This window comes from Anser anser (assembly GCF_964211835.1).
Source record: "Anser anser genome assembly, chromosome: 6".
Classification (NCBI taxonomy): domain Eukaryota; kingdom Metazoa; phylum Chordata; class Aves; order Anseriformes; family Anatidae; genus Anser; species Anser anser.
The window spans coordinates 22,757,820-22,781,967 of NC_139726.1; the positions used below are offsets into that span (position 1 = coordinate 22,757,820).

The 24,148-nt window shown below is 47.0% G+C and overlaps 2 protein-coding genes across 9 annotated transcripts in view; both read right to left on the reverse strand.

The window, feature by feature from the left end:
• Nucleotides 1-993: 993 nt before the first annotated feature.
• CHRNA1 (cholinergic receptor nicotinic alpha 1 subunit) lies at nucleotides 994-20,331 on the reverse strand. 7 transcript variants are annotated; one of them, XM_083842056.1, is made up of 13 exons: nucleotides 20,181-20,310; nucleotides 17,213-17,514; nucleotides 16,328-16,519; nucleotides 10,752-11,300; nucleotides 9,039-9,184; nucleotides 8,858-8,902; nucleotides 8,331-8,440; nucleotides 7,921-8,116; nucleotides 7,070-7,307; nucleotides 5,677-5,900; nucleotides 4,300-4,539; nucleotides 2,262-2,422; nucleotides 994-1,748 (listed from the first exon to the last, which is right to left on the reverse strand). In XM_083842056.1, exons 4-12 carry the CDS (start codon nucleotides 10,789-10,791, stop codon nucleotides 2,291-2,293), a joined length of 1,371 nt encoding a protein of 456 aa, XP_083698182.1. In that variant the 5' UTR covers nucleotides 10,792-11,300; nucleotides 16,328-16,519; nucleotides 17,213-17,514; nucleotides 20,181-20,310; the 3' UTR covers nucleotides 994-1,748; nucleotides 2,262-2,290. The 7 variants fall into 7 exon arrangements, with proteins under 7 accessions (XP_083698182.1, XP_083698177.1, XP_083698178.1 ...); XM_083842052.1 differs by lacking the exons at nucleotides 994-1,748; nucleotides 2,262-2,422 and having other exon boundaries at nucleotides 3,048-4,539; nucleotides 20,181-20,311; XM_083842051.1 differs by lacking the exons at nucleotides 10,752-11,300; nucleotides 16,328-16,519; nucleotides 17,213-17,514; nucleotides 20,181-20,310 and adding an exon at nucleotides 16,139-16,317.
• A 751-nt stretch (nucleotides 20,332-21,082) lies between these two features.
• Nucleotides 21,083-24,148, reverse strand: part of CHN1 (chimerin 1) — a 96,114-nt gene continuing 93,048 nt past the window's right edge. For both annotated transcript variants that reach the window (XM_083842068.1, XM_083842067.1), the window contains exon 13: nucleotides 21,083-22,010. In XM_083842068.1, the coding sequence (XP_083698194.1) occupies nucleotides 21,839-22,010 (172 nt within the window). In that variant the 3' untranslated portion in view covers nucleotides 21,083-21,838. The remainder of the gene's footprint in view (nucleotides 22,011-24,148) is intronic.

The following is a 24,148-nucleotide window of genomic DNA, read 5'->3' on the forward strand; positions in this document are numbered from 1 at the left end:
CTAGGAACATACATTAATGGCAGCCCAGACAGTCTGAGTATTCAAAACAAAAAAAGAGAGATGTAGGTAAACTTCCTCCTGAAGTGTCCTGTTGATGTTTGGAGGACTGTCTGTATGGGAAGTCAGAATACAGTGCCCAGATTCTGCAACTCAAGGAGGGAAGTTGTTTGCTGTTCCTCCCCCTACCCCCAGTGCCACATCTTTTGAGACGTACCTAGTTTATCAAGGCTCAGAGTGATACGAAGGCAAAAGATTTACTGTGCCTCTAAGACATATCAAACTATCACAAATAAAAATAAAATAAATTTCAAACCTTTTTCTTTAGAAGGAAATGACTGACAGGGCAGCTAGTTGTGTATGGAGAGAGCCAGAGCTGGAGAGGTGAGCCCATGCACACAGGCACACAAAGAGATGGGACTGGGGGACCAGTACCCTGGAGGTGTTTTGAGGAAACTGAACAAGCCTACTGCACATGCTTACCACAAATCTTGTTACTTAATGTTTATTTTTAATGCTAAGATTCAACCACAGGTTCTCCTAAGAGGATTGTCCTGCCACGTTAGTGCCAGTCACAGTCTCCCAGTTTAAGCATCATAGGCACCATTACATGGCAACTTAGCTCCTCGCAAGCTGGGGAATTGCTTGGCTCCATCCAAGAGCTGAGAACTTACTGAAGATAAGCAGAGTGGCAGCAGGCCCTCCGTCTGCCAGCAGGTTTAGCCCAGCATACATCTTCAGCCATCGATTACGAGGTTGATGATCATCCACGGCGGCGAAGATTACCAACATCAAAACCGTAAGAGCCGAGCAGAGCGTTACAAGTGATTGACTGACCTGCACAAACCCTTTGCTTTAGGCAAGTACTGCACCTCACCAAAACATTGCCCAAACAGCCCCGCTGCAGTAAATGAACTATTACACAAGAGCCTAATTTTCCCCATAGTGTGTTTCAAATCCCCGTCCTCCGCAAACACGACACATTCCTGTAGGACATTAACATAATGCAAGTTATTTTATTAAACTCACAGCAAATTATTTACAGATGTTAGCAAAGTAGTCTTATTGGCATGGGCAACCAGCTCGGAAAGATGAGTAACTTGTATTCTTTGCCCCACCTCTGTTTATTTATTTTTCAGAAGAATAGACAGCACTGCTGGAACTTCCACACTGTGTTATTGAAGCAAACATAAGCTTGTTGCCTGGGTTGAACATTTACTGAAAAAAACAACCCTACAATATCAAATGTCTTTGGACAAAAGCAGCACTACTCGGTTTTGTCACTAGAGTGAGCTGCTGCTCAACATTTAGAGAAAGCTTGGTTAATTCAGGCGATTGAGGGGTGGAGGTCCTATCGTTCTGTCACATGGAGTAGAACCAGTATTCACGCTTTCCATAAGAATATTCTTTGTGATGGTGTATCTGACTTTGATGCTCATGATATATTTCAGCAGAACAGGGGACAGAGAGTTGTGTTTAAGATGTCATACTAAACACTCAATTTGAAGCTGCCCCCACAATTACTCATCACTCAAAATGGAGAGTGGATACCAAGGTGTGATTGCTCTCTGTCTGCAGCTTATTTGGGTGGCCACAGAGCAGGGCTCAGTGATAAAAGAGGGTGAAAAATCCTCCTCTGCAAGTCCTTTTATCATGGGCCTGAATAGCAATAAATACGTGCGAGAGCCAACTGGCTGTGGATCCTTCCCACAACAAGGAACATTCCCTTCTCTTTGCTGGACCAGGAGTTTCTGTAGGTAGAGGCACACACGACACTCGTTTCAGGTTTGTACGTGAAAATCAAGTGCTTAACCAAGGAGTTTGAGACATTTCTGCTGGTTACAGCCCATGTTACAAGAAGAGTCATTTGTGACATTGCCAATACAAAAACCACAGAGCAGATATTGAAACCAGCTTGGAAGCTAAAGCTGGATAGAGATTTACTGCTCAGCTAAAGCTTATTACTGCTATTGATGTCACTTGAATTGTGTCTGTGGGTTACAAAGTCAGACAGTCTTATTAATACGTTAACATTTCTAATAAATGGTAAAATGGACCAAAACCTGGCTGACAGCCATTCGGTCTAGCAGTAGCGCAAGTATGTCTTTTGGCAATGAAATGGCACCAAGCAGCAGCTCAGAAGTGCTAAGTATGGAGCCTTACATTTTATTATCCCTGCTCATTCCCAGGGGAACTCAGTCCTGCCTGTGAAACTTCCAGGGGCTGGCCAGGTTTTGATGATTAAGACGCTTTCAGATGCTTACCAGGGCAGCAAATAGTTTCCATCTGATGTTCATCCTTGCTGATTTAATTCAATCAGGCGACCAGCAAATACAGCCAGTGTTCCAATAATACAGACTAGCATAAATATACCAAGGAGAAGATGATCGATCACCATTGCAACAAACTTCCACTCTTCTGCAGCCTGAGGAAGAAAGAAAGGAGATAGTAAAATCTCTGCAGAAGTGTGCCTGCTGTGGACATTCTTGTAATTTACTGTCTTGAACAATGGAAGGGCTCTTCAGTAAGATCCACTAGTATGCAAAAAATACTCATTTTCTTTGCAAAATCAGGTCAGTGATTCAGAAAGCCTAAGCTAACTAGAAATACAAGTTTTAAGGCTAAATTGTTAAAACGCCTGATAATTTGGTGAACAATTTTAAGTAATGCTGGAAAGCCTAATTTTTAGTCAAATGGTTGCTTTTGAAAGACAGCTTAAAAAAAGTAGGAAGCCAAACAGTTAGTTTGACCCAACTGGCTTTGTTTTCCTATTGCCTTTTCGTTCTAATGGGATGCCTAAGCAATTACTGATTAATTTAGCTCCAGTCCCTGCTTTCCATGCCTACCATGCACTCTAAGGTCTGGGACAGCCTTCTCCGCAGCTCCCTTAGTCTTTTTCCCCCTCGCAGATCATGGCACAAACCAGCAAAGAGCAAAGGGTGGGGCATGGAGCGCAGCAGGGCCGAGGGCTCGGCATTCCCACCCTGCAACTCTGCCCTACGACCGAGGCGCCCTGGCCTGAGGCACCCTCTTCTTTTGCCTCAGGTGCACCACGAGTAGAAGGGGCTGCTGTGAGTCATCTAGAGGAGGACACTGTTACCAATACCGCTTCGAGGTGGTTCATAAGCAAATGCAATGATGTGACAAGCCTTCAGGAGCCACAGCCTGCGGTTTATTTTTGGAATTTGATTTTTGAAACCCTCTGGAAGTGGTGCCTAGATGACACAAGCAGCTGGGCTCCACTTCCGAAGGGGGCACTTGCCAGTAACTGGAGACCCTCCTTGTAAGTACAGGAGGAAGCAGAGGCCAGAGGCACTGAAACCATGCCAGCCCTGCTGAAGGTAGCACTTTATCTGCCGAGGAGCCATTGGGAACACGAGACTACGACCGGAGCCATCTCACACGCTTCTGGAATGTGGCCACAGGAACAAACACTGGGGTGTAAATTCTGCCCGAGTGGAGGAGAGGCCAAATTATTGTCCCCAGGAAGCCCCTCCCCATCTGCAGGCTAGCTGTCACCGCCAGACATCCACTTCTCGGCAGGAAGCAGCTGATCATTTAGAAAGGTGAGGGACTGGTACTGAGTTACCTGTTCAAAAGCTGTGTGAGCTGCAAAAATTGAAATGAAAGAGGGGGTTAATTGCATCGAACACGCTAGGAGGAGGCAGAGCTAGGTTTTCCTGGGGAACACTGCCATATGTGACTCTACACGCAGTTATCCTTCCTTTGGCTTGCTATGTGGAAAAAGACAGTAATCGGAGTAGCTCCTGATGTGTTTCACTTGCAGAGACTACTTGTAGCTTTCATGGATCAACAGAAAATCTTATCAAAACGGGAATTATCATTTGGAAGTCACAGTGGCTTCTCAAAACTACATCTGAATTCTGCAGTTGGGCTTGCTTCCTGGCTTGTTAAGATTGCTTACCACAGGGGGAAGATGCCCAAGCTGGGGACAGGAGGGATGGTTCTTGGAATTGCTAACAGTTCTGGAATCTGCGTTGCTACTCACACTCCAGCTCTGTGGCTTCACATACCACATTAAGAAAACCATAGCACTGCTACTTTATTATTTTCTCTCTCTCTCTTTTTTTTTTTAACTGAGATTCAATTGCTATCTGTGACTATTACCTGTAACTCCTCAAAGAGTGAATCAAGGGCAGAAGACTGTCCCCTGCTAAAGCCAAAACAGGGTTTGGAGTGTTGCTTTTTTTTTTTTTTTTTAAGAGTCATGGATATTTTGCCAAAAAATGAGATGTAGGAGTTTGAAAGCAAGAAATGAATCATGCACAAAGAATGCCTTACATTACTGGATTCTTGGTCCGATTTCATCGTTTCCGCAATGTATTTGATTCCCTCTATAGCATTTTTCACATCTGGATTTTTGGTAAGCGGGGAGTAGAAGTTGACAGGCATAGGACCTGGCTTCCCAGAAATTTCAGAAATATCAATATCTTCTGCAAAAATCCTTTTGTCTGGTTTATCCCTGGATGGTCGTTTCATTGTAGAGAAAAACATGATGTTTGGGATTGTGTCAATAAAGATCTGAAAACAAAGAGGCAGAAGAGGAATGTTTCTGTTTGGAGGGGCTGCTTTGCAGATGCAGCTCTGCAGTAAACAAAGGCAAGCTGCTCAGGTCCCAGATAACTTCCTGTCCTGGGCTCACTAGAAATTCCACTTTGGAGTATGTCACACCACATGCTGCATTCACACTCTGTCTGTGTCATCCGCAGGCCCGTCACACGCTTTCTGGAAGTGATTTTGCTCGGCCGTGTAGCCGGCAGAGGGTCTCCTGGCTACTTTTGCCTGACTTTGCTATTCCAATAGTTTGTTACTACAAGCCTTATAGGCACATGTAATTTCCTTTGGCGTAAGGGAGCCTTACTTCCAGATCAGTTTTAAGCACATGCAGTGTTTGTCATTTGAAATCTCTCTTCTGCAGCGTTCTTTGTGCTGCAGAACAAATCTGATGTAAGCTGTAGCCTTAAAAGGAAATCCGCAGAGCAACCTCCTGTTCATGTCATGGCTTAATATGAACCTAGGCAGGCTTATAGAAGATAAGAATAACTGGCTGGGTCCCCTTTGGTACTGTCTGCCTGGTAAAGAGCTCGCAGTAACGGACACCCAATTATTTCTACACCTCGCGGTCACCATTTAGGCCGGTGTGCAAACATCTCCTTGCTTCCCAAGGACTGCAGAACTATTGGAAAAGTACAGAGGAGACCTTGGCTCTTGCTAAACTGTCTTTTGCAGAACGGGAAGCTGAGCACAGCTATCCCTGGCAACCTTTGCGCTCCCAATTCACACGATCTGACGGGCCTGGCCTTGGGCAGGCAGAAGTGGATAATTAGACTAGCAACATCCCTCGGGCCCAGCTGGCCAGCTTTCTCCTCCCTGTACCCTAGCTGCCCATGCTTTGCCTTGTCCGTTCCCTCCAGGACTTTACCCAGTGGGCAATTCTGTTACGTAACGGAGCAACTTGGCAGTCTCGTTGCCTTTACACACAACTAAGTAGGAAACGCTGGCTCTTGTGCCTGGAGAGATCTAACATGATGCATCTACTTCCCTGATTCATGCTGACTTGTAGGAGAAAATCCTCCATAAAAAAAAAAAACACCCCACAAACAACACACACACAATGCTCTGTGGAAACCACAGAACATGCAAAAGCATCGAGCTCACCTTCCTGACCCAGTGCGGCATGGTGTGAGTGCTGGGGGAGCGGTGGTGGGTGTTGATGACGATGACCGTAATGATGATTGAAGCGATGACAAACACCATGGTAAACAGCATGTATTTGCCTATTAGAGGCACTGCGCTGGAGGTGGAGGGAATCAGCTCCACAATGACCAGAAGGAACACAGTCAGAGACAGCAAGACAGAGATGCTGAGCGTCATTTTCTCACCTGCCATGCCAAAACACAAAACCAAACAAATTATAATAAAAAACAATACCACTGCTGTTCATATAATTCAGAGCTGAGACTGTCAATCTGAGAAGTTCAGATGTGGATGATGGCTATCCACACACATGGATTTTCATGCACCTGGAGCGCTATCAGCACTCCCAGCACCCAAAGTGGTAATGAATGCTGCTGGCCAAACCCAACTGCCTCATACAGCCCCAGGTCCAGCAGTACAATGGAAGTCACCAGACATGGCTAGGCTGAGGTATACGTTGTGGGTATGGAAAGCTTACTTGCCAGGAGCACTTTATGAGCTGTGGGATTTGAATGATGGAGTGCATGCACCTGATTAATGCCTGCTCCAGAGTCTCTTGGGGTCCACCTGCCTCAGCACAGCATGAGCCTGCCAGAGCGTAAGTGAGCGGACAAAAAAAAAAAAAAAAAAAAATCACATCTGGCACCAGAGGTCAGCTGCCATGGGGGACATTTCAGTACTTAGGATGTCAGAACTGAACCACAAATCATGATTCACACAGCTTTTTTCTATCCACTTCAACTTTCTGTAAAGTTCTCCACCCAAAGAACTTGCGTTGGAAGTCTTTCACAGAAGGGGCTCAGTGAAATTAAGCAGTATGAGAAGCTGGGCAAGGCAGAATGAACAAAGCATGAGACATGGTAGCAGGGAGAAAGAGCTTTCTTCAGCAGAGCTGCTCAGCAGGGACAAAGCAGGCCAGAAGAGGCCAGAATTACTCCATGTCAAACAAGCCGATGTGCGCATGCAAATGACAAGGTCGCTGCTCCAGCACGGTGCAGAGGGGCCTCAGGCCCCCCGCTTGCTCACATACTGTGCAACGTACAACTGTACTAAAAGCCTGAGTGACAGAATAAGAAAGTCAGCTAGGCCAATCATTGTTTTGCAGAAGTAAATTAACTGGACAGTTAATCAGTGTTTTCCATAGGAAATCAGCCCAATTTGTCTGTATTAATAGTTTCAGCTTTCAGAGCTTACTTTTTATTTGCAGAATGTTTAGACCTGTTATTTTGAGCTGAAACATCTGTTTAGCAAGCACTACCCCTTGGTTTGGGTGGTGGCTTCAGATGCCCAGAATTTCCCCAAAACTTGTTAGAAGAGCCATCTTTATGGCAGTAGAATGAATAAATTCACATACCTGAATCCGTGGGCAGATAAAAAACCAACCCAGTTAAAAACGAGAAAAGCAGGCAGGGAATGATGACATTGACGATGAAGTAGAGTGGCAGGCGCTGCATGAGGAAGTGGTACGTGATGTCCAGGTAGGGCGTGTCGGGGCAGCAAGCGTAGTAAACCCAGTGCTTCCAGCCCCGGTAGTCCTTCATCACCCACTCGCCGCTCTCCATGAAGTTACTCAGGTCAGGACGATCGCTCTCCTGACAGAAAATAAATAACAGAAATAGAGTATTAGATGTTCTGAACAAAACCTAACTTGGCAGTCACTCAGGAACAGAATTTCCAATAAGTCAGGCACTTTACACATCTTTGTAAGCAAAGCAACCACTCTTATTTATGTGATTTTGCTTTAGAACATCATCCTTTGCACAGAGTTCAACTGAATGTTTTAAAGAAGGAATCAGGGATAGTCCACTGAAGGGAAAGACTAATTAAGTATCTACAGGTTGGAGACATACCTGAAGAGACAGGGAAAGAGTCCTTGTAAACAGAAAGTCACAAGCAGATAAAAAGTTATCCCCCCCAAAATAAGGAAAACAAAAGCAGAATGTGCAGCACCATAAGGAGTGGCATGAAGCTGTAAGAGGATAGGCAGGCAGGAAATTTGGGGAAGACATGGGAAATAAATATACTCAGAATCTGAGAAGTCAAACTGGGCAATTTTTGTGATCGATTTATAAACGGGGTATTATACAGGTAGTGTCTGCTTGTTTTCCAGTCAAAGCACAGTTATTTTCCATTCTAAATCTGAGATTTCTCTAAGAAAGTACCCAGGTCTTTACTGCTTTTCCCAGTTACCAAACTGTTGCTTACCGGGTTAATAACCACCACCGTACCATCATACGTCCAAGTTCCCAGCTTCATGCTGCAGTTCTGCTGGTCAAACGGGAAGTGCGTGACTATAATTTCACAGTAACTTTTAAAAATGGCAGGTGGCGTCCAAGTGATCTTTCCTGTGTGTTCCAGAAGGACTTTGGTGTATTTAACAATGGCAAAATCGCCGTCTGCACTGTGAAAGGAAGGATGTTAGCAGCTACCCAGTGGCTTGGGAGCAGCCTAGCTGTCTGTGGAAAGCAGTTGGTGCTCAGCCTCTGGTCCTTGCAGTGGGATGGGATTGCTGTGGGACAGGATTAGAGAGCAGGCAGTGCAAAAACACCCTCCTGTCTCAGTTTTCATAAAGGTGCTACTGGGCAGAGATGTCCTTTCCTTCCTACACTGCTTACTTGTTGTAAAGGACAAGGTCCGGGCGCCAGATGTCATCTGACGGGATGCGGATTTGTTTCACGCCGCCGTAGTCTTCTGGATTCCACTTCAGGTTGACGTCTGTCCATTGCTGCAGAGGGAGGAGTTCAGCCAGGGAGAACCTCTCCCAGCACTGCTCAATACTTCCTAGAGACACCCACCTCCCTAGCTTCGGGTCGTGCAGGTAAGCATCAATATGTGTTACTGGGCCCCACAGATTTCTGGTTGTTTTTAACATTAACTTCAATATTGGTTTAAGACACTTAATCCAAAATAAATATACCCAAAGCCTACTGTTTGAATTGCGATCAGAAAATGAATATTCAGGTGCAAAATGGTTTTCTTAAGGCCACTAGTGTCCAAAGCTTTTTGTTCTTGAGGCCCTAGAATGAAGAAATACTCCACCAGCTGACCCTTTGGTCCAAGTTGCCCCCAAAAGTAGTTCATTCCTGGCTGTGTCTAGCATATTTATTTGAACAGGACAGAATAGTTAGCAATATTTAGTTACCTGCTTCAGACGTACATTGGTTGTTACAATCTGATTTACTTCATCCTTAAAAAATAGAAAGAAAGAAAAGGAGACACCAGCAGCAGACACCAGGATTAGAGGAGAAGGAAAGTGATGGCATTTGGCGATACCCCGTCAACCAACAGTGACATGTGCACCGTGCCACACGCCCATACTGTACCACGTTAATAAGCTGAATGAGCTGCAGCCCAACCGTGACGACAACGGCATCCCGATGGTCCTCGACAGGCCGCACGACCTTGTTGTAGTCCCTGAACAGGTCCTCGACGAGGCGCGTCTCATGCTCGTAGCACAGGGCCAGCCCGGCTGCGAAGGGCAGGGAGGTGTCAGCGGGATGGGGCGGGGGACATGCTGTGGGGCCAGGCACAGGGCAAGTGCCACCAGAAGCTAGGCCCCGTGGCCGGCCAGCGCCAAGCCCACCTTGTGGCTCCTCTCTCAGTTCACCTGTGTGCTGCAAATGCCACCAGCAGGAGCAATTGCTTATCTGACTGCAGGTCAGATCAGGATGAAGGCAGCAAGAGCTGCCAACATGCAGATGGCAAAAACAAATGGCCGTGACTGTGGAAGTCAGACTGTGCGTTAGGAATCAATCCCCTGCAGGCTCTCCCAACCCACGGCTGTGGTTGGGCTCAGCATTTACAGACAGTTTAGCACAGAGGATACCCATCATCAGGGATTTCTTATGTTGCTGCCCTGTCCGTCTTTGATCCTATGGTCCTGCCAGTAATAGTGATGTTAAATGGGGCCAACCTCAGCCATTTGGGTGAAAGCATCATCCAGGCTCTTCCACCTGAGGCCTACGCAGAACAAGATCCTTCTGATGCCAGGAGCCACTCCGGCAGCACCCAGGAGGGCAGAGAAAGAAGCAGTTCACAACTTGTGCTCATATTTCTATGTCCTGTGCTCCCTTGTCTGCTGAGCCACCTACCCCTCTTAATGGCAGCGAGAGGCAGTGGAGAACAGCTGAGCCTCACCACAAGCATGTTTGGAAGATCTCTCCCTTGCCTCTTTGTCTCTCAGTACAGGTCCTGGGCTGTTGAATTCAACAAGAATTTTGCTGCTGACTCCAGACTGAGCCAGGATTTCCCCTTATTTCCTAACTGCCTTTTCACCAGGTCCTCTCATACAGCTAAGCTGAGATGCCAAGGATTCTGTCTCAGCCTTGTCCTGTCACCAGACGCTATTAAAATACCTGGGTGTCATTGCAAAAACCCCGTGCGGGCCCTGCGCAGCCGGGCACTGCTCGCTTCCCGATGGCTGCTTTCGCTTCCTACGCTGTGATCATAGTGTCACAGCTAGGTTAAACATTTTGCTATGCTTTATTAATCCAATTAAAATCCTTCACACCATTACCTTCTGGAGGGGCTTGGTAGGAATTTGGTATACTTCTTGATTTTGGTGAAAAAGGTTTAGGATCACAAAATCCTTATTCTTTCAAAGGACAATTTACAGAGAATTATCCTGGTACAACATATACAGCTGCAAAACTATTCTGCATCTTTGTCAGTAGTCCTGAAACTAGTGACATTTTACACTTCAAACCATGTTTGCTAGACCCTCTCATACACTGGGAAATAAATTTAGCACTAGAGTAAATGAGAGCATGGCAAAAAGATAGCAAACACACAGAGAGGAAAACAACTAAACACAAACTTCTCATTTCAAACTGTCTGAGGGCTGAAATTAGGAATGTTTTAGCTGCTATCAGAGCACGCCAAAGCTCTTATTTGAGTGATACGGCATGTCATAAAACCTCCTTCTGGACAGGCTGCTCCCAGAGCACGTGCATTTATACAAATGCATACACAAAGCTGTGCTCCCGCACCCTCCCAAGGACCCAGCCCAAGACAATCGCTGAACCACGCTTGTTTACCTGTGGAGAATACGAGGAGGAGCACACGACAGACCTCCATCACCTGGGCTCCCTCCCGCTGCAGCCCCACGGAGCCCAGAGCGCACGCAGTGCCTTTAACATCTCCCGGGGGGGGGCTGGACGGCCTCCTGCCAAGGGGCCGGATTGATACAGCCACCGAGGTGTTGCCTTACACCACCTGTTTTTGGGAATGACAGCTGAGGGCCACCGCACCGGCTGGGGAATGGGAGCACAATGTGTTTCACCGGTCAAGTATCTCCTACTGTTTACAGAAGGCCATATTTTCTAAGTGGCACTGTGATTTGTGTTTAATAAATAAGAATGGACTGTCTGTAACATAGCAGGGCGTCACAGCGAGACTGCAGAACCTTCCCAAACTGGAGACCAGGCCATGTGTGCATCACCCTCTGACCGGAGTGACTTGCCAGATTAGGGATTTTATTTCTCTCAGGGAAAACAGCTCGGTCACTTATTTCTGATGTACCCTCATTGGCATACAGGCTGAACTCTGGGAATCGGGCTGCTGTTCCTATTGCTTTACAGGTGGATCTGTGAAGACATGAAAAAATACATTCAAGAGAGATCCATCACCTGGAACCTACTGGGATGTTCAGAAGGTACTGGGTAGTGTCCCTACCCTGACAGCTACAAGCTAACCTAAATAACTTGGAGTAAGAGAGAAAACCTTCCCATAGATAAGCTTACTGAACTGTGGAAGGGCAAACGGTAGGGATATGTTTCCATAACTCCAGTCTCCATAGGATTGGTTTCCATAGCAGGGTAGATCCAGTGGATTCCTCCAGGGCATGCTGATGCCTGCTTATTAGCACCATAAATCACCTGGAAAAGGGGTGAAGAGCTAGGTGTTTGCTAATTACAGTGGGAGATATGGGCAAGTAAAGACAAAGACCATCTCTGAAGAATTATATAAACAAATATATAAAATAAACAGTGACTTCCTCCGAGCTCACTGATGTCACGCAGGATCAAAACCACGAGACAGACAGTTCTGTGAAAGGCTCAGCTCGGTGCTCAGCAGAGTGAGGAAAGACAGCCTCTTGGTTCCCTGGAAAGGGGAGGAAGCAACAAGGAAAGACAATGTTGCTATAATCATGGTGTCCTGAGTGCTGCTGGCAGTTCTGATCCTCTGATTTCAAGGGGAGAAAATTGCAAAGACATCCAAGGTAGTGAATGGCTTCCGTACCAGGAACAAATAGATAAGAGTACGGCCCTCCAGCTAGAAGAGAAGCCAGAGGGAGAAAGGGCTTTGGGCAGGGTCTGTAAAACGGTCTGGAGAAGACAAAAAACCACAGCTAGATCAATTAGCTTCACGCTACTAAATACAGGAGTGATTCCTGTCACAGAAACCCCATCGTCACAAGGCACAGGGGGCTGGCACTGCATCCCGGGGAGCGCTGCTGGACGCAAAAAAGCACTTCCCCCTGGGCACCTGCTGTTCGGAGACGGGCTGCTGGTCTGGATGGCCAACACAGCCACCTGTACGCAGCGCTCTGAACGTCCTTTTCTGGAAAACATTCCCCACAAAGAGCTTCCTTCGCTTCGCCTCTGGGTGACACCAGCTGCACTTTGTATGTCTTACGGACGTCCTTTGTGCTGCCTGTCAGCTGCGTCAGTGCTTCATGATGGATGCCTTAATTTTATTTTGTTTTATTTGCATTTGTATTTCTTTTTAAATCACTCCCCCTCGGCCACTCTCCTCCGCTAACCCGGCACTCAGCCTCCAGGTTTGCATTTACCCTCCATCCACATAGCTCGGCAGGGCTCGTGTTCCAGCCGGCAGCTCCCATTGTCCCCGCGATCTCATTTCAAAGGGGCGGCTGGCTGCTCCCCAGCCTTGCCCAGGGCCAGCAGCTGCTGCACAGCCAGCCGCAGGCATTGCGGCGACGCCAACAACACCCTTGGGTCCCACGGGCTCCATAACGCAGTCCCTGCGTGCAACGCAGCGCCGGCCCGTCGGCTCCTGAGCAGATGCAGGAGAGCAAAACCACTGCCTCCAGCAAATGGTAGCTGCTGGGTGACACAGGCTCGTGTCCCTCGGAAAGGTCTGGCTGTCTGCAACAAGCAGGGTGGAGAACCTGCAATACTTTATTTAAAATCTTCGGATTATTTATATGTAATTCCCACATAGAATAGCCTTTTCACATACATTTAGCTCCAAGGTTTCTGGCATGGTTTGTGAAGCCCTCCCCCAGATTCCAGGCAAGCCTACTCCTCACGGTGCTAGGGCAGAACAGGTTGCACTCACATAGATTAAAAACAAAGCAAAAGACCCACAACTCCCTGCTATCCAAATTCAGGATATTGCTTCTATAATTTGCACATCAGGAACAAGCTCTGCAAAGGGATGCTGCCCACTCTAGCCTGAAGGAAGCCAGCCATGAACAACCACCACTGCAGATAAGTCTTTTTGGCAGGGTGACACCACACAGCCCCATTACAAGCGAGCAGAACGCCAAGTGCTTCTGACAGCGAGGAACACAAGATTTTGACTGAAATATTTGTCATGAGTTACAAGCACAAATGCAATTCCTGAGTAGAGTGGGGGAAAGAGCAGGTGCAGGAGGCTCTGATGTCTGCAGGGGCCGCGCAGGGGAAGCGGGAGTGAAGCTAACAGAGAACAGAGATCACCTTGAACAATGCTGCCAGCAATGGCATGCTTACACCCCTGTTCCCCACACTGCCCACCCCATTTTGTGGTGCCTTTGTTCATCTACCCTTTGCAGAGGGTAAAGCCACCTGCGCCTCAGCCGTCCTCTTGGGGGTACGTGCGCTGCCGCGTGGGGAGCCCAGCTGCTCATCACGATAGACTTGCGTTTCGAATTCCACTTGGTGGATGTTATATCAGGGAGAGTAAGGGCATAACAGCTGAAAATATTAGCAATATTAGCAGCGTGTTTTATATATCTATAATTTTAAACTTGCAAATACAGTAGTTGCAGATTATAATGCAGTTTGGTGTCAGAAGAGCGGCATTGCTGGTGACAGCAGCTCATGGCCACGCTGGATAGGAGAAGGCAGCTGGCTGGACATCGCGCGGACTGGCCACGTGCTGGTTACCCCTCCAGCTGCAGGCAGCAGGACACCCATCCCGCCGGGAGCAATCTCCCACAGCCAGTCGCTCGTCACGATCACCACCAGGTCACGACAGGTGAGCAACAAGGGGCAGTGGGCACAGCACCGCGTTTCAGAGGCTGCTGTTGCAAACCATCTCTTGGCAGAGCATGACAGAGGGAGGAAATATTTTCAGTGCCTTCAAGGCATTAACAAATCCTGAGATCCTAACGGACCGTACTTCTGCTTAGCCCAGTGCACATAAGAACATGCTAAGCATTTGTAGATATCAACACGTATGGCATGTAGGATTTAAATCTACAACTTTAAGAAATTCAGAATTGTAGCTTTCCATACTGAGCCATCCCACAGATGTATTTTATTCCCATTGATGTTTGTAGCAAATTGTTTTCAGTGTTTCTTTTCTTTGTTTTCTACTGCACAAGCCAAAAGAATTAAAATACCAAGAACTCATGTCAAAAGCGTGGTCGTAGCCTCTGTGGTTACAGAGCTGACATGTAGCACAGACACAGCGCACATTTACCTCATCAGAAAGAAGCATGCTTCTGGAAGAGTGCTGTGAGGACAGCAAAGGGCTGACACGTCCCCTCACAAAGACCTTCCTGCACTGCAGGGCTCCTCAGACACTGCTGGTGTGCTCAGGGAAATCTCAGTTATGCTTGGATGGGGTTGGGCGACACCTGTACGAAAGTTATTAAAGTCCCTGCCCCTTCCCGGCAGGGCAAGTCTCCATCTGGAAGCCTCCTACACCTCTGCAAAATGTACTCGGCCTGACACAAACCACCGCTACCGCCTGTTGCTGCAGAAAGGTCCCACACAAGAGACTTGTTCTAGAGAGAGAAATACAGAGCAAACCAGCCATTGGATCTGAACTGTTACTCTACGACTGAAGCAGGAAGCCCCTCACCCCTCTGCCCAGAAGCTCTGTTCCTCCAGTGCCCAGACAAACATCACACAGCTGTACAGGCCAGGCCAGCAAGGCAGAAAACACACCCAGGCTTCACTCGATTTAGCCTTATTCGGATCGCTGTGACAAACCGGTGCCAAGCCAAGCTCAGCACCCCCAATGCCATCCCCAGGGTTTGTTCTGAGCTTCACCTATAGCCACCAAGCAGAAGTTCTCTCTCTGCAGACATAGAAAACCCTGCAAGGCACAGAAGTGACAGACGAAAGTAAAACTGGACAGAGAGTGGCCCAGGGGTGACCCGGGGGCCCAGCGGGCGCTGCCAGCCCTGCCACGTGCTGACCGGGCAGTCACCTAGGCAAGGGTTAATCAAGCGTTGGGCACCTGAGGGCTGAGATCCATCTGCCTCAGGATATGGCCTTGTATCATTATATTATGTTTTGGGTACATATCTGATGCAAATTCGCTTTTATAAGTACAAAGCTGAGTTACTACAAGTGCCGAAAGCAGAGCTTGCCACTGCCTGACTTCTGGAAATGCATCTATCATCCTACCTGCATGCCACTGCATACAAAAGCTTTCACAAGAAAGGCAGCATTTGACCTGAAGGAGCTCTCTGGATGCTCACATTGACATGTTTAAATACACATCTGTTTTAAAATAAGGATTGATTCTCTGTTGGAGTAACTGCAGTGCAGACCGTTCACTTCAAGCACTACACAAAAGCAAGCTGCTTGTTCAGCTCCTGTGCGACCTGACACGTTTCGGCCCGTGTGCTGTATTTCAGAGTTTTCCTAGAGACATTTTGGGGGAGCTCCACCAAGAAGCCAGTGGAAAGGAGAACTGGCAGTGTGGGAAGCATGTTTCACTGCTTAGCTCCTTCTCTTACCCAGTCCACCAGAAAAGTCACATCATCCCAGCTCGCCACTGACACGAGCTCTTCCGAGCGCAGGCCCACAAGGACAGCACTGGCCACAACCATCCCTACCAAGCAGTGAAGCGGCTGGCTACCGGAGCACCCCACAGCACGTGTCCCACACGGCCAGCTCTGGCTGGGAGCCCTGGAGGGCTCCACACCACAGGGTGCTCGCGCGCCACAGCCAGAGCCATCCCCATCGCTCCCGGGGAAAGCGCAGCAGGATAAGATTTACAACCTTGCAAAACACCTCTGTGAGCCTGCAGGAGCCCCAGGGCACCTCGTTTTGTGCTAGCAAGTCTTTCATGGCCCGTGTTAGCTGAGTAAACACTGAGCAAAGCACGTCTATTTTATTTTTAGTTCTGAAACTACCTGGCAGAGCACTCTCCCTTCTTGCAAAGGGCTCCCCCTCCACACACCCTCTCTGGTCCCAGAAAGCACGTAGCAGGGATATCTGCAAAGCATCCATCTCACCTACGGCTGCGGGTGAAGGCAGCACCCCCCTCATGGCAGCAACTGGGGCAGGAGGCTCGGCTCCCCAGCCCCGCTGCCCTGTGGCTCCCGGGGGCCGAGCCCTGCTCCTTCCCATGGCAGGCCTGCCTCTGTGGGGTGTACTTCAACAGCCACTGACTCCGTGCCAAAATACGCACTTCTATTGCTTACCTTGGGATCTTTGCCAGTACTCGCACAGCTTTTTGTTGGTAATGAATGGAAAATACTGGCTTCTGTGGTTCCTGTTGTGCAGCTCTCACCTGCCACGCTCCGGGTTTATTTTGCCCCCTTGCAGGCTGCAAGCTCTTTGCCACATTTGTCCTCTGCACTGGCCAAGAGTGAGCTTACAGGTTGTGTTTATAACTGATGAAGGGGGAAAAAAAACAAAACCAAAAAAACTCTACTGAAGAAATGCTTTCAAACAGATAGCCAAAGTGTTAAAAAAAAAAAAAAAAAACTACACCATGCTGGAATACAGGCTGCAGCGAGCAGTGGCTGCAAGGCCCGGCAGCCCCATGGCCGGAGCCATGCGTGAGGCGGGGGCCAGGAGGTCATTTCCACTCCGTTATGTCCATGCTGACTCTCTGTTCAAGAATGCACCTGAAGCTAAATTCCTGATTTCCCTGCTTGCTAGTATTTGGGATTTGACAGAAGCTCGAAACGCCCCATTCAAGACAGTTGGGGAAATATCTTAGTAAACACCCAATACAGCACGGGGAGCAATAGCAGTGTAACATAAGCAATGCAGGAGCAAAAACAGCACAAGAGAAACTGGCATTGAAACAAAGAGGTTTACCAGTCTGAATAAAGTCTGTTTTTCAGATTAGCCTAACTGGGAAGTTTGTCTCCCTATCAGACAATGGCTGCATCCAAGGCACTTTCTGCCAAAGACTTGGTGGTCTCTCTCCTTTCTCCTCCTCCCACACCCTCTCCATGTGCAGGTCAGTGACACTCGGTGACGGACACCGGGAAGGACGCGGCACTGGCTGCTGTCGCTCCAGTAGGCCATGACAGCACCGAGGGCCTCATTCCTCCGGCTGCTTTCAGCACACTTACAGTGTAATGAGGGGGGAAAAGGAAAAAAAAGTCACAGTTTGTTACTCAGGCCACACTGCAGAGTCCAAGAGAAGACAGCATCTGTGCTCCTGGTTCTTATTGTATCTCTTCACGGAAATAGAAGCAGACAAAGAAACAAAGGTGGCTTCTCAGACTAGAGCCCAGCAAGCAGCAGCAGTTTAGCTAGGCCGAGGCTCGCTGTTGAAGTTGCTCAATAACAGAAGACTTGGGGGTAGATGTCACAGCAGAACAGTTTCGTGCTAAATTCTTCTGGGCTTAGTGAGTGATCTTTCCAGTGAGAGCTACAATACACCACCGTATGAATATCAATGGAAAAAAAAAAAAGAAAAAGGTAATTTTAATAATTTGGACTGTCCTATTTGCATTGCTTCTTTTTCCATGCTGCATCAGCAAAGAGAAAAAGCTCAAATTTCAAATTCTAAAATTCATAGCAAGAACAACAAATTGCAGGCAACGTAGCTCTTGAAAATGAATCCTGGTTGGCTGCCAAATGTATTTTTCAAAACAATGCCTAATTGCCTCAGGAAATACATTAATCAAAGTGTCCCAGAGGCCTGAGAATCATTTTCTGCAATCCACTGAGGCAGAGTAGTGATAAAGACCTGAGTAATGTGAGGAGCTACGCATGTCCTTGAGACAAAACACTTACGTGAGGGGTAGGAAAGGATGCCCAACTAAGAGGTCTTAAACAAATTCCTCGAGCAGCTCATTGACATCGCTCTTCGGAGAGATCAAATAAGAACAAATAGCACTCCGGCCATGAAGCCAGGAATAGAAATCAGAGCAGCTCAAGACTCGTGCTGTCCAAACTGATGTACAGAAGGTGGCACCAAGAAGCAGCCCGTGCAGGGAGTGGATCAGGCCAGCGCGGAGAAGCCCTCAGCCTGCGCAGGGGCTCTGTAGAGGCAATCAGAGGCATGCTGCGGCCTGGTTGGCAGCAGCGGGGAGCCCAACACCCAAGCTCGAGGCTGACCGGGGTGCACACTGGCATGGCCAGCCCCATGCGCTGACCCAGCTTTCCACAGCGTGCTCTCTGGCACATCTCCTCAGCCGTTCGCTTGTGCTGCTGTTAGCGTGCACCCAAGGCACAGCGAGCTCCTTCCTTACACAGCTTGCTCAGCAATCATTTTAATCCACAACATGCTTCCTAACCCCTGTTCTCTTGCATTACATAAGCTTTCTAGGTCTGGCGTGCAGTTGCTAAGCAGTAATTTTGCATGACTAAAAAAGAAATCCATGATTGCTAGGTTTACTGTTTTTTTTTCCTCTTTTTTTTTTCCCTTGTTGCAATATAATTATAGCCGTAATGCAAACATTGCAGAACTTTCATCAGCAGGCAAAAACAAGGTTGAGAACAGGGTGAGCACATCATAGCTGCCTTGTAGGAGCCTTTACTTCCTACTTAGTCGTTGGGGCTGGAAAAATTTGGTATAGCACAAAATCATTTATGATAGGTTTCCCACCCTGCCAGCTAATCTGGGACAAGCAGTACTGCCCATCCGGGTGCCAGAGGCAGCTTGCTTCCCCATCCCCCTGGTGCAGGGCACGGCCAGCCCCAGCAGTGTGCATTCATCCAGGCAAGCAGCAGCCCCACACCACTCAGCGTCCTTGGGCACCAGATGCATGGGGACCTCCAAGTTTTCTCCTCTGCTAGGAGCGCCAACCCATCATCACCAAAAGATGTTTCCTTTCTCACACTGAAGCTCCCAGTTATGCCCCATGCATAGCCCTAAATATTTTCCAATAGTTCCAATATTTATTTTTTGCAAGACAAAGTCATTCCCTGCCTCAATCATTTTTAATAATTAATTTTATCTTCCTTTGCCCTCAGTGAAAGGTCTGTTTTCCCTCAGACCCCGTTCAAATCCCTTGACCACTACCACCCTCTTGTACTTGCTTCCAATGCTCCTCATTTCTTCATTAGAAGTCCAAGGAAGGAGTTTTTCCTCAGGTCCCCCCCTGCTTCCCCCGTGCCCTTTTTGGTGCCAGCGGGGTGGCTCCAGCACCCCCGCAGAGGTGCATCCTGTGCTGTAGGCACACACCATGCCATCAGGTACAGGTCCTGCAGCACTGGATACCCTGAAGTCAACTACAAACTACAGATAACGCTTATTCATCATGGAAGTCAATTCATTTAAAGAACAAATTGAGTCAGCGATGACCTTTGCTTCTTGTGGACCTAGGTTATTTTATCTTCGTTTAAATACTGTGAATACCACAAGTATTAGCTTTCTGTATTTCCTTAAAAAGTTGAATAAGTTTAACTTAACGTAATTGACTATATGCACATGCAAAATACCTCCCTGGTTGGCCAAAAAAAGTACTAAGCCTACTGCAACATTTATTTGGGCACTACCTGCTTGAACGGTTACCACTCAGGAAAATACAAAATTTCCTTAGGATAGTAACTAAAATGATAACAAGATTGAAATGGGGGCTCTAACTACACGCTTAACATGAAATGACAATTAAATAAACACAATTACTTTCTTTTTAGTTGAAGCAGCAGTGGATGGGGACACTCAGGGCCATCAGACAACACAGGGGTGAGGAAACACATCCCACGTTGTGGGGACAGGGGGAGGGAACGTGGGGGTGGCTTAGAAACAAGGCAGCAGGGAAAAGATGGTGCTGCTGGAAGGTCCCAGGCAGATGTGCCTGGGGAGCACAGAGTGACAGGGGGAGCAAGGCTGTGGTCAAACCTGGCTGGTATCCAGCTGTGCCAGTTCATTGGGGTAGATAAGGTAATAACGTGCCACATGCTGGGCAGTAGATGAGGTAATGATTTATACATGAGTTATAACAGTAAGTCACTTCCAGTAACACCAAAGATTAAAAAAAAAAAAAAAAAGCTAGGGGATGACACTTTCCATCCTCTGAAAGCCTCTCCCTGCTCTGCCCCTTCTATCAGCCCCACAGCAGCCACCCAACCCAGAGCACTGCTCACCATGCGCTTATCCTTGGGCATCCCCAGCTTCACCCTCTTCCTTCTGGAAGCCTTCACTGCCCACTTCCAGGAGGGCTGCTTCTCCCCCTTCCTGGTGAGGTGTGCACAAGCATGGTGTGGTGCAGAGAGGCTACTTACTGCTCACAGGAAGGGAGACCAGCTGGTTGCAATTACGAACTGATTCCTCCTCCTGGTGTCTGAGGGGAGGGAATAGGTGAAACCTCCAAACAGCCTCACCTGGCTGCTCTCCTCTGGAGCAGGTGTTAGGGAAGGTGCCCAACCAAAGCATCTCCCTAACCTAGGATCTCATTGTGTCCTTCTTCCACACGGGTCCCTGCTTATGTGCCCCAAACTGACTCACTCCTTTCTCGTTTTTCTCTTCCATTATTACCAACCCTTCAACCTCGGGCTTTGGCTTCCACGTTCCTGGAAGCTGCTGTTTCATCCTCACCCCAACTTCAGTGTGAAGCAAGTACTCTGTGAGGTATTACATTTGGAATTCGGTGCTGTATCCATCTACTCAGGGCATCTACGTAATGGTAAACTGCAATGCCAGTTTGTATATAGTTAATTACAGCAGTATACATCATTTATGAAGGAGTAAATGGCTTGATGGTACCTTTTTTTTTGGTTTATTTAAGAGTTCTGAAGCATTCTGTAGAAGCACCCTGGACAAAGAAGAAAGAAAATTTCAAACGAAATATAAAGAGAAATTCCTGGGAACCTTAACAAAGCATCAGGCTCTGAAGTATTTAGAGCAGAGTGGTCTTGACAGAAATTGTAAAGACCTAACTTGTTTCTTTTAGTTCAGAGGCTGTTCAGTGTGAAAGTTATCAATGTGAACAGTGAAACAAACAGTATTTTTGAAACACGTTCATTAAGTAAAAATAAATAGCTTGGTGTTAGAGTTCTAAAAGCAAAATTTAATAAATTAATATATGCATGCCAGATAAAAATACAAAATTACAATTGAAATAGCAATCATAATAAAGGAACACTGCTCAGCATTGCAGATTTCACTGCAACCACCATAAACATCATGGAGAATTACTTAAAGTAACATTTAAAGTACATGTTTTGTTTCTGTTAAAAACAAATTACTATATGATGAAAAAACTGAAAGAAACCCAAGAACAAATCAGCCAAAAAAGTGGCAGAGAATGATATGAAGTGTCAATAAACTGCCAGAGGCTCAATTTCACATAAGTCGGCCTTCTTTTTAGTATCAGAAACCAATTACATAGAACATAAAAGCAAATTCACAACAGGTTTACACTGAGAAACATGCTGAATTACAACCACAAACTATCCAGAACAAAGATGCTGCACCAGATCAGTTGTTTTCTTCATGGAATGATTCTCACCAGAGCAGGGAGAACAGGGAGCAAATCATGCAATAGCTGTAGGCTTCTTGTTTTTTATTTTCACATGATAAACACCCAGGATTACTAGTACTGGAAAGTATGTGTTAACCTTTTTCAACATCAGCTGAATGGCACTACAGAAATGACAAAGAGTTCCTTCATTTTTATCCTGAATACATCGAAAGCTCTAGCAAATATGGAATTCAGCGACAAGAGCCATTAAATTACTTTAAAATATTCCTTCATCCATAGAACACTGTTGCTTCCTTTTTTATTACAAAACCCCCAAAATATTCAAAATAAAATGTCTTCATTTTTTATAAGCATCTCCACCACAAGTCTCTGATAACGGATGTCATTCAATGCAGCCATCGCATCCAGTTCTGGCGCTCTCATAAGAGTTGGTCCAAAAACTATGCCCAGGTTCTCTGCACTCATGAGATTTTCCTTTTCATGAAGTGTTACTCTGTAAGAGAGGACAGAAAAGTGTTTTTCACTGACTGAAAGATGCCTTCCGCGCCAAATAGTACCTGCATAGGCTTGAAAAAAAAATGGGGAGGAGAAGCTGGAAACATCTTTCTGCCTTTCTCCCAGACCTGCAGATATACGTTGAGTCAGACGTCTGTGTCCTCCTACCAGGCACACAGACCACGTTTACCTCCAGAAGGGTTACAGTGTACTGAGTGAGGGGGCTGATGACTGCTTTCAGTCGAACTGGGACCATTTTGCTTTTGCTCTTTAATCTGCAGCACTTGGAGGCTGCTCCCCTGGGAAGCAGGCTGTGCTCCTGGAGAGCCTCTCAGAGCTGCTACGTGCGCAGCTGAGCTCACCAGAGACGCATGATGTGACTCCACGCCACGTGGTCACACTGCCGCTCCCTCACGCGTGCAACTGCACTGCAGGCGAGGCACGCGTGAAGGCACTGCCTTTACGCATTACACGCTAACTGCGCTAAGTTGGCCTGAATGCACCTCATTCCCCTCCAGTACAAATTACGCCCTGTGGCTTGTACTAAAAAATGAAATCATCACTTTGGGGTGGCTTTGAAACCATGAGGATCTCACTAGAAGCTCATTTTCATAGCATCTGCAGCATGCTATGAAGTCTGCGCTCTGACAGGCCTACTCCCACCCCCACGCCTCTTCTTCTGTGGACCCTAACATCTGCCAAGCAGCTGAGCCCCAGCCCATGGTGGGCTCCTGCTGCCCGGTCTCCATCTGCAGAAGAGGAGGGATGGAGGGAGGCCACGTTTTGCTGCTCCACAGGAACCTGACCTCATCAAAGCCGTGGGCTGAGGCCCTGCTTCTGGGCAGATGTGGAGGCTGCCTCCAGAAACTAACTCCTGGCCAAGAACCATACCCACAGGAGAGGCATTCTCTGCCGGGGCCACTGCAGAAACACGTCTGCTCAGCCAGTGCCAGCAGCGTCACTGCTGGACAGCTAGGATGGTCTCTGCGGTCACAGGATGGTATTTCTTAGCACAGCACCTTGTGCTCCTCTGTGCTGCTCTGCCTCAGCATGGGCAGCATCGGCGCCACGAGGGGTGTAGGAGGAGAACGGCCTGGCCCCGAGCGGCCCATTACTGCTGTCTGCTGCAGTGGGTGCGGGAGAGAAAAGCCTGTCCCAGAGCCGAAGCTCCTGCCTTGATCCATCCTGGTGAATTGCCTCAATTGAGGAAACAAATTTGTATTATGCAAAAGTTTAAATATACACTATTGTTTTATACAAAATGAATCTCCGTAAGGATTCCCAGAAACAACTACGTATCCAGGGACAGTAACTGAAAGCTTGGTTATATTATTTCTCTTTTCACTGCTCTGGCACTTCTTTTGTTGCATGAACAAATCCGTTGGTGTGTATACATAAAGACAAGCTTTTTCTCCCCTTTTTGTCTTCTGCTTTAATTTTTATTTTAAAACAAGTGGGATTGATGTTTCTAAACTTCTGTGTCTTCAACTAGTAGTTATCTCAGGTAAAGGAGCTGTGTCTGATTACCTGAATTCAGTAGCAAGACAACAGCTTTTCCAGCACCACAGCCCATTTTAACAAACATACTAAGGGGAAGTTTAAAAATGAGTGAATTTTGTCACCCTTCTACCTTATTGTTCACCTATACCACAAATATGATGTGCCAAAGAAACTTGCTAACTGGAGCAGCAATTGCAACTCTTGAACAGGGTAAGGAAAAATGAACTTCATACCTGACAAGCAGTAAGCAGTGTTTTTTTTTTATTTCTCCCTAAGTCTTTCATCCCTCTGTCTGTTCTAAAAGATACATTTGAAATGTCACTGAAATAAATGGACAAATCAGGCAGAAACCCTGTAGCTGAATTTTGCCTGAGGTATTCAGCAGAGTCAACGTATTCCTACTTGTACAAGATCTATAAAAGGAAAAAAAAAGAGCTTAAAATCAAGTCTTTTTCTAAAGAAAGGGAGTAATTCTTATATATTGCCAATAAGTTTGAGTTATTCGAGAAGATGAAATTGATACCCTAACACGTCATATTGATTTTTTCCCCCTACTTTCCTGAAATAAATAGGACCTTTGCTGCTGCACTGGATATTCATCCGTCAATCTCTATCTAGCAATTTTTAAACCTACTG

Coding starts and splice junctions, on each gene's coding strand:
- CHRNA1 (XM_083842050.1), bottom strand. CDS start 16,253: ATGGGAAGGAGCAGGGCTCGGCCCCCGGGAGCCACAGGGCAGCGGGGC. Junction 8,117..8,330: donor GACCTTGTCCTTTACAACAA/GTAAGCAGTGTA, acceptor TTCCTTTCACAG/TGCAGACGGCGATTTTGCCA. Junction 4,540..5,676: donor TGCCGCACTGGGTCAGGAAG/GTGAGCTCGATG, acceptor CTTTGTTTTCAG/ATCTTTATTGACACAATCCC.